General features: G+C 38.3%; 1 protein-coding gene across 1 annotated transcript in view; it reads right to left on the minus strand.

The window, feature by feature from the left end:
- SLC30A9 (solute carrier family 30 member 9) overlaps positions 1–14,773 on the minus strand; it is a 99,247-nt gene that overhangs the window by 83,854 nt on the left and 620 nt on the right. The window contains exon 2 of the mRNA XM_003258632.3: positions 3,839–4,003. Coding sequence (XP_003258680.2) covers positions 3,839–4,003 — 165 coding nt within the window. The remainder of the gene's footprint in view (positions 1–3,838; positions 4,004–14,773) is intronic.

The following is a 14,773-nucleotide window of genomic DNA, read 5'->3' on the forward strand; positions in this document are numbered from 1 at the left end:
AAAGTAGTTTGGAGATTTCTCAAAGAACTCCAGCAATCCCATTAGAGAGTGTCTATCAAAAAAAAATAAATTATTCTGCCGGGCGCAATGGCTCATGCTTGTAATCCCAGCACTTTGGGAGGCCAAGGTGGGCGGATCACGAGGTCAGGAGATCGAGACCACAGTGAAACCCCGTCTCTACTAAAAATACAAAAAATTAGCTGGGCGTGGTGGCGGGCGCCTGTAGTCCCAGCTACTTGGAGAGGCTGAGGCAGGAGAACGGCGTGAATCCGGGAGGCAGAGCTTGCAGTGAGCCGAGATTGTGCCACTGCACTCCAGCCTGGGCAACAGAGCGAGACTCCGTCTCAAAAAAAAAAAAAAAAAAAAAAAACAAGAAATACATTATTCTACCAAAAAGACACATGCACTCATATGTTCACTGCAGCACTATTCACAATAGCAAAGACTTAGAATCAACCTAGGTGTCCACCAATGGTGCACTGGATAAAGAAAATATGGTACATATACACCATGGAATACCATGCAGCCACAAAAAGGAATGAATTATGTCCTTTGCAACAACATGGATGTAGCTAGAGGCCATTATCCTAAGCAAATTAACACAGAAAACAAAAAACCAAATACCACATATTCTCACTTATAACTAGGAGCTAAACACTAGGTACACATGAACATAAAGATAGCAAAAATAGGCACTGGGGACTACTAGATGAGGGAGAGAGAGAGAGGGCAGCAATAGTTGAAAAACTATTTGGTACTACGCTGACTATCTGGGTGATGAGATCAAGTGTACCCCATACCTCATCATCACACAAAATACCCATGTAACAAACCCTCACATGTACCCTCCTGAATCTAAATAAAAGTTGAAGTTATAAAATAATAAAACAAAGAAAAAATAATGACTGAACAAACCCAAAAAAAGGCAGAAAGGAGGCTATAATTATAAAGCAAAAATTGATGAAATAGGATACAAACATATAATGGTTCAAAGTAAAAAAAAATTACTTGGAAAAATACTAAAAGACAAACCTTTGGGAAGACTAGCCAAGAAAATAAGACAAATATTAGGAATGAAGAAAGGACATAACTACATATGCTATTGGGAGTAAACAGGGAATATTATTATACACTTTATACCAATAAATTAAAATTTTAGTTTAAGTAGATAAGTAGATAGTTTTTCGTAGAAAACTGAGTCAAAAAGAAATAGAAAAAATAAAGAAATTAAATAAGTGGTTTAATAGTTCCCACAGATGAGTAGGCTGCGAAAATTTTTTTGTCAGATGAGTAGGTTGTGAAAATTTTCTCCCATTTTGTAGGTTGTCTGTTCACTCTGATGGTACTTTCTTCTGCTGTGCAGAAGCTCTTTAGTTTAATTAGATCCCATTTGTCAATTTTGGCTTTTGTTGCCATTGCTTTTGGTGTTTTAGATATTAAGTCCTTGCCCACGCCTATGTCCTGAATGGTATTGCCTAGGTTTTCTTCTCGGGTTTTTATGGTTTTAGGTCTAACATGTAAGTCTTTAATCCATCTTGAATTAATTTTTGTATAAGGTGTAAGGAAGGGATCCAGTTTCAGCTTTCTACATATGGCTAGCCAGTTTTCCCAGCACCATTTATTAAATAGGGAATCCTTCCCCCATTTCTTGTTTTTGTCAGGTTTGTCAAAGATCAGATGGTTGTAGATATGTGGCATTATTTCTGAGGGCTCTGTTCTGTTCCATTGATCTATGTCTCTGTTGTGGTACCAGTACCATGCTGCTTTAGTTACTGTAGCCTTGTAGTATAGTTTGAAGTCAGGTAGCGTGATGCCTCCAGCTTTGTTCTTTTGGCTTAGGATTGACTTGGCGATGCGGGCTCTTTTTTGGTTCCATATGAACTTTAAAGTAGATTTTTCCAATTCTGTGAAGAAAGTCATTGGTAGCTTGATGGGGATGGCACTGAATCTATAAATTACCTTGGGCAGTATGGCCATTTTCACGATATTGATTCTTCCAACCCATGAGAATGGAATGTTCTTCCATTTGTTTGTATCCTCTTTTATTTCATTGAGCAGTGGTTTGTAGTTCTCCTTGAAGAGGTCCTTCACATCCCTTGTAAGTTGGATTCCTAGGTATTTTATTCTCTTTGAAGCAATTGTGAATGGGAGTTCACTCATGATTTGGCTCTCTGTTTGTCTGTTATTGGTGTATAAGAATGCTTGTGATTTTTGTACATTGATTTTGTATCCTGAGACTTTGCTGAAGTTGCTAATCAGCTTAAGGAGATTTTGGGCTGAGGCAATGGGGTTTTCTAGATATACAATCATGTCATCTGCAAACAGGGACAATTTGACTTCCTCTTTTCCTAATTGAATACCCTTTATTTCCTTCTCCTGCCTGATTGCCCTGGCCAGAACTTCCAGCACTATGTTGAATAGGAGCGGTGAGAGAGGACATCCCTGTCTTGTGCCAGTTTTCAAAGGGAATGCTTCCAGTTTTTGTCCATTCAGTATGATATTGTCTGTGGGTTTGTCATAGATAGCTCTTATTATTTCGAGATACGCCCCATCAATACCTAACTTATTGAGAGTTTTTAGCATGAAGGGTTGTTGAATTTTGTCAAAGGCCTTTTCTGCATCTATTGAGATAATCATGTGGTTTTTGTCTTTGGTTCTGTTTATATGCTGGATTACATTTATTGATTTGTGTATGTTGAACCCGCCTTGTATCCCAGAGATGAAGCCGGGGAGAAAATTTTCGCAACCTACTCATCTGACAAAGGGCTAATATCCAGAATCTACAATGAACTCAAATAAATTTACAAGAAAAAAACAACCCCATCAAAAAGTGGGCAAAGGACATGAACAGACACTTCTCAAAAGAAGACATTTATGCAGCCAAAAAACACATGCAAAGATGCTCATCATCACTGGCCATCAGAGAAATGCAAATCAAAACCACCATGAGATACCATCTCACACCAGTTAGAATGGCCATCATTAAAAAGTCAGGAAACAACGGGTGCTGGAGAGGATGTGGAGAAATAGGAACACTTTTATACTGTTGGTGGGACTGTAAACTAGTTCAACCATTGTGGAAGTCAGTGTGGCGATTCCTCAGGGATCTAGAACTAGAAATACCATTTGACCCAGCCATCCCATTACTGTGTATATACCCAAAGGACTATAAATCATGCTGCTATAAAGACACATGCACACGTATGTTTATTGCGGCACTATTCACAATAGCAAAGACTTGGAACCAACCCAAATGTCCAACAACGATAGACTGGATTAAGAAAATGTGGCACATATACGCCATGGAATACTATGCAGCCATAAAAAATGATGAGTTCATGTCCTTTGTAGGGACATGGATGAAACTGGAAACCATCATTCTCAGTAAACTATCGCAAGGACAAAAAACAAAACACCGCATGTTCTCACTCACAGGTGGGAACTGAACAATGAGAACTCATGGACACAGGAAGGGGAACATCACACTCCGGGGACTGTTGTGGGGTGGGGGGAGGGGGGAGGGACAGCATTAGGAGACACACCTAATGCTAAATGATGAGTTAATGGGTGCAACAAACCAACGTCACATGGATACATATGTAACAAACCTGCACATTGTGCACATGTACCCCAAAACCTAAAGTATAATAATAAAAAATAAATAGAATAAAATGAACATTTTTTTGGTTTGCGAAAAAAAAAAAAAATAGTTCCCACAAGGAAAACATCAGTCCAGACAGTATTATAAGTAAGTTCTATCAAACATCCAGGGAACAAATAATTTTACACAAACTATTCCAGTACACAGAAAAAAGTACATTAAAAAAATTACACATACCTGTTTCAAATGATGGTACTTTTTCCACTCTGAGTGTTTGTGATCCCTGTCCTTCTTTCTGAACATTTGTGGAGTACAACTTTACTTGCCTCAGTGTACCAATATATGGATGACTACAGGGAACCATGTTTGAAAAGCTTCCAAATGTCACTAAATTCTGCCACTCTAAAAGAAAAAATATATATACTTTAATTTCAAACCAAGTCCTAGCTGCATAATTAATTGCCAAGCCACCATCTCCAGAGGTGTTTCACTGCTTCTAGGTACACAGGAAATACATTTTGTAAAGAAAAATTAGTGATAACATTCTAATTTTCTCTAACTTGTAAACTTATTTGGAAATTTTAAAAAATATAAAAAATAAAATATTTATGCTATTCAGCTATTTTGAAAGCTATATAGTACATAACAGATACTCTTTATTTTGCATGCTGGTTGCAAGCTAAAAAAATGTTGGCATAATTACTTTTCAGAATAAAGGACTCTGGGAGGGAAGGTCAGGAAGACTTCCTACACAAAATTATCCTGTGTCCTTCTTCCAGTAGCTAAAGATTTATTCCTCTTTCATTTCACAATCAATAAGTGAATTATATTAATCATTCATTCATACTATCACCGATTTTTTAATCAGATAATTAGATCAACATTTGGTGAGATGCCTCAGTAAATGGGGAATTTTAATCGAGTGAAGAATAGAAGACTAATTACAAAGCACTTCAGCTGCTTCATCTGGGTTGACTGTGAGCTTTGAAGGGCTCAAATACAGAAGGAAAATATATTCCACAATTTACCCAAGTACTAGAAAACCAAATTTGTCTCTATTTTCCTGTGACCGTCCTTCTCTTTTATTTTTTACTATGAGTACTGAGAATTCCTCTTTTTGAAAGAACCCAAAAACCCTATCTGGATATCATTCATATATTTTGTAAAGTTTTAGGTGAAATCAAATTACATCATTACAGACAGTCAAGTTTTTCCAAGGATGGAGGGTTGAGCACTTAAGAGTTGAAAGTTTTCTAACTGCTTAATAATGATCTTCCAAAAATGTTAATTCATGGATTGTGTGTGCAGATATATGCATTCTGAAAGTAAAGCCATTTCTTAATGGCTCAGAGAATTCATCAGGAACATAAATTATTGTGAATGTTGAAGATAATATGAAGAGCACAAAGGGAATAAGGGAACGTAAGTATTCACTCTAGTTTCAGGCCTAGAACTTATTCTCTTGAAAAACTTTCTGATGTGAACTGATTCTTTTACTTATTTGGGAAACTGTTGAAGCCTAGAATGTTTTTGGTCATTTGTGTCTATTTTTTAAAGGGTCAGTAAAGCAAATATAACAGCAGAAGATTCCTACACATTAAAATATGCTGCCTACTAGCAAAAATAATTAGTAAATATGGACTAAAGCAGATTTTCATAGGAAACACACTCCAGAAAAGCATCTTCTTCATCCTGGCCACTGGTGTTCTGACTGTTCAGCCCTATTCAAAATATCTTCTGTAATTATTATCTGACAAAGACAATATGCCACTAACTTTTTTTTTCACACACTGATGAAATATTTTCATAGAATTTGTGCTAAGCTGTTTAAAGAGGGATTACTCCACAGTTTAAAAGTCCTTCCTCGGAAGACGACCTATTTCCATGACTTGATGCTAGATTTCTTTCAGTGTTCTCTTTGGTTTTTAAAACATTACAGAAAATCTCAAACGTATACAAAGGTAGAAAAACCAGCACAATAAACTGCCACGTACTCATTGCCTACTTTCAACAATGATGAACTCATGGACAATTTCATCTCATCTCTACCTACACCAATATTAATTTGAAGCAAATCTCAGATATAATTTCATCCATAAATATTTCAGTATGTATTTATAAGAGACAAAAACTTTACCAGAAATTTTAAAAAAATCCTTAATATCAAATATTCTCAATTTCAAATTTCCAGTTGTTACAAATGTTACAATTTTTTTCCAGTTTTTACGTGAATAGATCCAGATAAAGTCCACATATTGGGACTAATTGAGATGTCTTTTAAGTCTCTTTTAAGCTACAGAATGTCTTTTTTTTTTTTTTTTTAACTGCAATTTTTATGTTGAAAAAGCCAGGTTGTTTGTCCTGAATTTTTGTCCTGGTAGTTTCCCAGGCTGTTTTTTGCTGACTGAATTCCTATGGTATTGTTTAGCCCATTCTTCTGTTTGTTCTATAAATCAATGGCTGTAAAGGCTTTATCTAACTTCAGGCTCTTTTTATTAGGTCAACACTACTTTGTTAAGTGGTGATGAGTTCTTTCATCAGGAACCACACAGTAACTGGTTGATTTATTTATGATGATAATATCTACTGTTCTTCAATGCTTAGAATCATTTATTCATTAGGTGGTTACAAAATGATGATACCAATTTTATTACTCCTTCATTTACTACTCAGAATATTTCTACAAAGAGAAAATATCCATCATTTATTGGTTATTCAGAAAAGTAGTTCATATAGGAAAGTCAGACTAAATGCTTCTTTCCCTTTATTTATCAGTTCTCAAAATAATACGTTAATTACCCAAGGTCCTGTAATAGTTACACATTTTTAATTTGTGTGTGTATCATTACAACTTCATAAATTTAAACAGTACTTGGCATTTTTCAATCTAGTTTAGTCATTATCCTGACTAATGCTCAAGCTGTTCTATTCTGGGCCAGTAGCAGCCTCTTAAAATTGACTCCTAAGTGCTTTTGACACTATCTTCACAATCTTTGATAGCTTTCTTGCTGGCTGTTTTGAAAAGTCCTTAACTTTTAACACCAGTAGAAATTCAGGTATCAGCAACTTTAAAAGTACACATTTGGCATTCATACGAGACAGAAAATGGCACGTACATTTACCACCTTTAATATTGTATTATTATAAAAACTATACTGGAGCACATTTAACTCAATAAAACAAATATAATACCTAAAACACAGCAATAGAAACACAACCACTGGTTAAAGAATTACTGAATTCCGCAGGGTGCAGTGGCTCACGCCTGTAATCTCAACACTTTAGGAGGCCAAGGTGGGCGGGTCATGAGGTCAGGAGTTTTGAGATCAGCCTGGCCAACACAGTGAAACCCCGTCTCTACTAAAAATACAAAAAAATTAGCCAGACGTGGTGGTGGGCGCCTATAATCCCAGCTATGCGGGAGGCTGAGGCAGGAGAATCGCTTGAACCCGGGAGGCGGAGGTTGCAGTGAGCCAAGATCGCGCCATTGCATTCCAGCCTGGGTGACAGTGTAAGACTCCATCTCAAAAACAAACAAAAAAAGAATTACTGAATTCATTAATTCCAGTAAGCAAAGAGATAGTGAAAAATATTACCCAGCATTAATATTCTTTTTTCAAGGTGATTTGTAAACAAGCTACATATCGAAGTCTTTACTCTGGCACTTACTATTCTACTGGCCTGGACAAGAACTTTCTTATGGCTGTGTATATAAGGGCTGTGTCTTCAAGACTGCAGAGCTACTGGTATCCTATCATCAGTCTACTCAGAACAGCCACACTTCTCCATGTTTATTTTACTCTCATGGCCTCTGTAGCTAGTGACCTAATGGCCATTGCCAGTGACCACTACTTGTCCTCTCTCTCTCCAATCTGGTTTGTCACCTACCACTTACTCTGGCTTCCGGAGAAAATCTGGCCATCATTTTTAGGCTACGAATAACAACAAAAAGACACTCCTTTTCTCTCACACAAACTGACAACAGTCTACTGCATATGTTGCTTCCGCAACAACTAAAAATAAACAAAAAGATTTCTTGCAATGTGTGTTTATTTCCAGCTAATTTCAGAGCCAGAGTCAAGCCTGCAGCCTGTCTTCTAGATTTCAGTCTCCTTACTTAAGAGACTATTTCAATAATTCTTTCCCAAAATTTCTAAGGCAGTATATATGAAAGCTGAATAACTGTTAAAGAGGTTACTAAGAGGTTATATAACCTTTTAAAGAGGTTAAGTGTGAATTTAAAATACATAATACAGAATGCAAAGATGATTCCTCATAGCATTATTTATCACAGGAAAAAACAGAAACAACTCAAATGTTCCCTAATAGAAGAATGATTAAGTTACGGCAGGTAACTATACTTTTATTATGTATTCATTAAAAATTTTAATAACAAGGAAAAACACTCATGTTATAATGTTGCATGAAAAAAAGCAGGAGACTTATACAGTATTATTTCAACTACTAAGAATGTGGTGAAATATCTGAATTATGCATAGTTTTTACTTTATACCTTACACTTTCCCTGTATTAAAAAAATGCCCATAATAATAAAAAAAATAACCTAAGAATGTATCCATGGCTAAATTATCTGGAACTTCATCAAGGTCTTATTAACATCATCATCACAATTTGTAATATTGTCTACCATTAACAGATTGACTATCTCTGGTTTACCTTAATCCTTTCAGCTAGCCAAAACTACAGGAAAATCCTTTTTATCCTTAATCATGTAGCAAGCAAAAGTGTGACCTGGATGGAGTAGCTCAGTCTAGAAGACCATTGCTGATGTAACTTTTCTCTAGAGCAGAGTAAGAAACAGAGAATCTTTTTTTTTTTTTTTTGAGTTAGGAAACAATAGGAGATGATGACAACTTCCTAGACTGCATCTTGACATACATCTCTACTGCCTTGCTTAATTCTATTTTTCTTTTTCATTTTTATTTATTTATTTGAGATGGAGTCCCACTCCGTCATCCAGGCTGGAGTGCAGTGGCGTGATCTCAGCTAACTGCAACCTCTACCTCCCGGGTTCAAGTGATTCTCCTGCCTCAGCCTCCCGAGTAGCTGGGATTACAGGCATGTGCCATCACGCCTGACTAATTTTTGTATTTTTAGCAGAGATGTGGTTTCATCATGTGGGCCAGACTGGTCCTGAACTCCTAACCTGAGGTGATCCACCCTCCTTGGCCTCCCAAAGTGCTGGGACTATAGGCGTGAGCCGCCGCACCCAGCTGTGTTTTTCTGAGACAGGGTGTTGCTCTGTCACCCAGGCTGGGGCAGTGGTGCAATCATGGTTCACTGCAGCCTCAACCTCCCCGGCCTCAGGTGGTTTTCCCACCCCAGCCTCCTGAGTAGCTGGGACCACAGGCGTGTGCCACCCCACCTGGCTACATTTTTTTATATTTTTTTTTGTAGAGATGGGATTTTGCCATGTTGCCCAGGCTGGTCTCAAACTCCTGGACTCAAGTTATCTACCTACCTTGGCCTCCCAAATTTTGCAGGGATTACAGGTGTGAGCCACTACACCTGGCCAAGAGTGATATTTTGAAAACACTCCCCTTTTTCTAAGCCTATGGCTTAAAATACTCAAATTTCGGCCAGGTGCGGTGGCTCATGCCTGTAATCCCAGCACTTTGGGAGGCCAAGACAGGCAGATCACCTGAGGTCAGGAGTTTGAGACCAGCCTGACCAACATGGTAAAACCCCGTCTCTACTAAAAATATAAAAATCAGCCAGGCGTGGTGGCTAACACCTGTAATCCCAGCTACTTGGGAGGCTGAGGCAGGAGAATCGCTTGAACCCAGGAGGTGGAGGGTGCAGTGAGCCGAGATCCGCCACTGCACTCCAGCCTGGGCAACAAGAGCAAAACTCCATCTCAAAAACAAAACAAAACAAAACAAAAAATATAAAAAAACTCAAATTTATTTTCATACCACCCCACCATACCCTAGACACAACAGGTTTCTTTCTGCTCCTTAAAACTATTTGTCTGGGCCAGGCGCAGTGGCTCACACCTAAAATCTCAGCACTTTGGGAGGCCAAGATGGGTGGAATGCTTGAGCTCAGGAGTTCGAGACCAGCCTGGGTAACATGGTGAAACCCAGTCTCTAACAAAAATACAAAAATTAGCTGGGCATGGTGGCGCTAGCCTGTGGTCCCAGCTACTCGGAAGGCTGAAGTGGGAGGATCGCCGGAGCTCAGGAAGTCAAGGCTGCAGTGAGCTGTGATCGTTTCAGTGCACTCTAGCCTGGGTGACAGAGCAGGACCCTTTTTCAAAAATACATACATATATACATACTAGTCTGATCTTTCCCATTCCTCTTTACTCTTCCCAAATTGCTCTTTCTCCCAGACCTTCACATGGCTTGCTCATTTTCATCTTTCATGCCTAGGCTCAGTCATTACCTCAGAAAAGCCCGTCCTGGCTACTTTCTAGCCCATCATCCTGCCTATCTCTTCTATGGCACTTTAAATATATTTATTTCTGGTGGAAGAAAGGTGGAAACCATCCACCTTGTTCAGCACTACACTATCAGCAACTATAATGCCTGGCATCTAATGCTGAATGATTCTCATTCACAAAAACTCCAGGAGGCACATACTACAGTTAGCTTCATTTTATATTTAAGTACAATAAATTCTATCATGAACTTGATCTGCAGAGAATCGTCCTGTCGGCCTGCCTAAATGGTCTTTTTTTGGGGGGGGGGCGGGGGAGACGGAGTTTTGCTCTTGTTGCCCAGGCTGGAATGCAATGGTGTGATCTCGGCTCACTGCAGCCTCCACCTCCTGGGTTCAAGAAATTCTCCTGCCTCAGCCTCCCAAGTAGCTGGGATTACAGGCACCTGCCACCATGCCCAGCTAATTTTTTTGTGTTTTTAGTAGAGACAGGTTTTTGCCATGTTGGCCAGGCTGGTCTAGAACTCCTGGCCTCAGGTGATCTGCCCACCTCGGCCTCCCAAAGTGCTGGGATTACAGGTGTGAGCTACCACACCCAGCCCTAAATGGTCTTTTATAACTGTCAGTGCTCTTAATCACACTAAGAATTTAACTTTTATCTCCAGCAGAGGTCCTTCCTCCTCCCCAACCTCTTTAAACAACTAAGGGCATTGACAGTCTAAATGGTCTTTTTTTTTTTTTTTTTGAGACCGCATCTGACGGGTTCAAGCAATTCTCCAGCCTCAGCCTCCTGAGTAGCTGTCATTACAGGCGCCTGCCACCATGCCTAGCTAATTTTTGTATTTTTAGTAGAGACGAGGTTTCACCATGTTGGCCAGGCTGGTCTTTTGTAACTGTCAATACTCTTAGTTATTTAAAGAGGTTGAGGAGGAGGAGGGACCTCTGCTGGGGATAAATGTTAAATTCTCAGCCTACTTTTCTTATGACAATAAATACTAGCAGATTAGAGACAATAATAACAGAGTATGTTTGATTTCTATTTTCTATTTAAAAATTACACTTTTATTAATTTCAGTGTTCATCTAGTATACTTAAGCGTCTTCCCCTCTCAAATTTTTGCCAAATGAGGCAAGGTATAAATACATGAAAAAAAGAAATATGTCCTCTATCCTTACCCAAAGAACTTTTTATAAAAAAGGATATACTTACTACAGAAACTAAGTAACATTTTTATTCTTTAGAAGTATATGTCTACTATAGATCATTTGTAAAACACAAAAAAATTTTTAGAGGAACTGTTAATATCACAGTATACATTTTTACTGTATTTTTCTAGTTTTTACTTAATAACACAAGAGTATTTTCCATGTCACTATTCTTCTAAATTATAACTTTTTTTTTTCTTTTGAGATGGAGTTTCGCTCTTGTCACCCAGGCTCGAGTGCAGTGGCGCAATCTCAGCTCACTGCAACCTCTGCCTCCTGGGTTCAAGTGATTCTCCTGCCTCAGTCTCCCAAGTAGCTGGGATTACAGGCGCCCGCCGCCATGCCCAGTTAATTTTTGTATTTTTGGTAGAGATGGGGTTTCACCATGTTGGCCAGGCTGGTCTCGAACTCCTGACCTCAGGTGATCCACCCACCTCGGCCTCCCAAAGTGTTGGGATTACAGGCATGAGCCAACACACCCAGCCCTGAATTATAATTTTTTTAAAAAATGGCTGTATATATCACCAGCCCATAATAAATGTAAGATATTTCGGTTTCCAACTCTCCATAACTATGAACTACCAATTTATTACCATAATAAACTTCTGCAAACATTTTAATATGTATCTTAATTATTTCTTTAAAGTAAATCCTTTTGAGTAAAAACTGTTAGGTCAGAGGGCATAAACCTTTTATGTTTTCAATCACTAGTTAACAGAGTTCCTGTTTTCCCACACCCTCAATACGGGGTATCATCATTATGAAAAATTAGGCCAAAATGAAATAGGCAGTGAGAAGTAAAACCCTTTAAAGTCTGTTTTTCAGTAAGTATGGAACATTTTTGCATTTTTATTGGCCACTTGAACAACTTTATGAACTTTGTATTCAATTCCTTTGTCCATTTTCCTACTGGAATGTGTACTGGTTTGTAAAAATTCTTTATAACTTAGATATTAACTCTAACTACACTACCTAATTGAGTAGTCACTGTTTACTGAGCACTTAAAACGTGGTTAGTCTGAACTGTGATGCGCTGTAAGTGTAAAATACTCACCGGGTTTTAAAGACAGTACAAAAAGATGATGTAAAATACTTCAATAATTTGGTATTGATTACATGTTGAAATATTTTGAATATACTTAATAAAATAGTATTAAATTTTATATATTTTATTATTAAAATATATTAATTTCATTATTAAAATTAATTCTAGAATATATTAAAATTAATTCATCTTTAATTTTGCTTTTTTTAATATGGCTATCAGACAACTCAAAATTACAAACAGGGCTCTCATATTTCTTTTAGACAGTTTCTATTTTGCCTTTAAAGGCATTTCTCATTTTTAAGTATTCAAGCAATCCCTCAAGGTTTCCTCCTCTCCTTATGCTTTATAAGCTTTTCCCAGCCACAGGCATTTTAGAAGCATAAACTAAACCTTACTTCTAGACAAATAAAAACACTTGTTTTTAGATTTTCTTTCTCCAAAAGTTCTTCAAATAGTCTTCTCACATGCATCCAATTTAAATAGTACTTTTTCTAAATGATTTTTAAATTTTGCCGTAATAATGGTTGCCCTTTTAAGAAATGCTTCATTACTGAAACTAAATTTTCAGTTATTTTTAAAAACCTACTAAGCATTTTCAAGTGTGAAAAAACATTTTAATTTTTTTTTTTTTTTTTTTTTTTTTTTTTTTTTTTGAGACGGAGTCTCGCTCTGTCGCCCAGGCTGGAGTGCAGTGGCGCAATCTCGGCTCACTGCAAGCTCCGCCTCCCGAGTTCACGCCATTCTCCCGCCTCAGCCTCTCAGAGTAGCTGGGACTACAGGCGCCCGCCACTACGCCCGGCTAATTTTTTGTATTTTTAGTAGAGACGGGGTTTCACCGTGGTCTTGATCTCCTGACCTCGTGATCCGCCCGCCTCGGCCTCCCAAAGGGCTGGGATTACAAGCGTGAGCCACCGCGCCCGGCCTAACATTTTAATTTTTTGTAGTAATAAACATTCCAAACAACTTTGCAAAGTCATTTTGACCACTAAGATAGGTAATAATTATCTGTGTTTCACAGACAGATGAGACAAAGAATACATAATTTTCAACATGATGACAGCTACACTGAAGAGGGATTACAAATTACACTGTTTCTACTCCTTTTTGCCAACACTTAAAGGGCAGTTTAGACTAAATTTAACAGCCACCGTAATTTCAGTGTAAAATGCCCAAATTGCTTGGTCAATAGAAACAATTGTGTTAGAAACTTACTTGGGGATTCTGGAGTACAGTATAAACATATGATTCATTTTTCCTTTTTTTTTTTGACACAGGGTCTCACTCTGTCACCCAGGCTGAAGTGCACTGGCATGCTCAAGGCTCACTGCAGCCTCAACTTCCTGGGCTTAAGCGATACTCCCACCTCAGCCTCCTGGGTACAGGCCAGGATTACAGGCGTGCGTCACCAAACCAGGCTAATTTTTTGTAGAGAAGCAGTTTTGCCATGTTGCCCGGGCTGGTCTGGAACTCCTGGGCTGAAGCGATCCACCCACCTCAGCGTCCTAAGGTTTACAATCTTCCTGAGGATTACAAGCATGAGCCACTGCACCCAGTCGATGATTCATTTTGTCCATAAGAGAACCTGGCAGTATATTGCCAATATGGAAAAACTCAACAGTTACACTTCTATCACTACCAAAAAAGTCCTGGGAATAGTGCTGTTAAAATTTATTCGTTTCAAATTCTAAGAGTCAGCTTTTACATTTACTGCAAATAAAAGATACGAATATATTCTAATTTATATCCACAGCATAGTTACTATAGCTTATACTACATAAAATCTCGAATGACTGCAACTTTCGACTTCTTTCAGGAGGTCACAAACACGTTACAGGTTTTTTCAAACATGGTATGTTTTTAGAGACAGCTCACTATGTTGCCCAGGCTAGCCTAGAACTATTGGGCTCAAAAGATCTGCCTGCCTCAGTCTCCCGAGTAGCTGGACTACAGAAGCCCACCATCACACCTGGCTTCGAACACGAATGTTTCGGTAAATACTCTCTGCATCCCAAGAATGGAGGGATTAGATTAAGGGTGGACTTAGTTCTGTCTTCTCCCTCAGAGTTCCTATCAGTTCTCAGTATCAAGCAATGTGTGTCAAGCTACGGTAAAAAAGAAGGTAGGCCTGATTAGAAGTTCAATGTTATTTTGGAAACTCTCAAACCATTTAAATTTGAGTCAGAAAAGAATGTTGAGAGACGAAAATTCTCTTCAACCACCTTTTTTTCTGGGTTACAATTACAACTGACACCTTTTCACCAAAAAGACTGCTCAGCCGAACTGAAGAGTTCCTTTGTTTTTCGGCCCCAAACTGGGTTCATTCAATGATTGTCGGATACTTTCGTACTTCTTCCGAAAGATCCGTATTGAGTAGCACCCCTCCTTCCTTTTAGAAAATTTAAGAAAACAAGTTGGGAGAATAAGAAAAAGAAGGCTAAGAAAATCTCAACCAAGTGCTAAATGAAGGTGCACTGGAAAGTTCCAAAGACCCTGGAACTTTGCGGAGTCCGCAATTTC

This window comes from Nomascus leucogenys, chromosome 20, assembly GCF_006542625.1.
Source record: "Nomascus leucogenys isolate Asia chromosome 20, Asia_NLE_v1, whole genome shotgun sequence".
NCBI classification, from domain to species: domain Eukaryota; kingdom Metazoa; phylum Chordata; class Mammalia; order Primates; family Hylobatidae; genus Nomascus; species Nomascus leucogenys.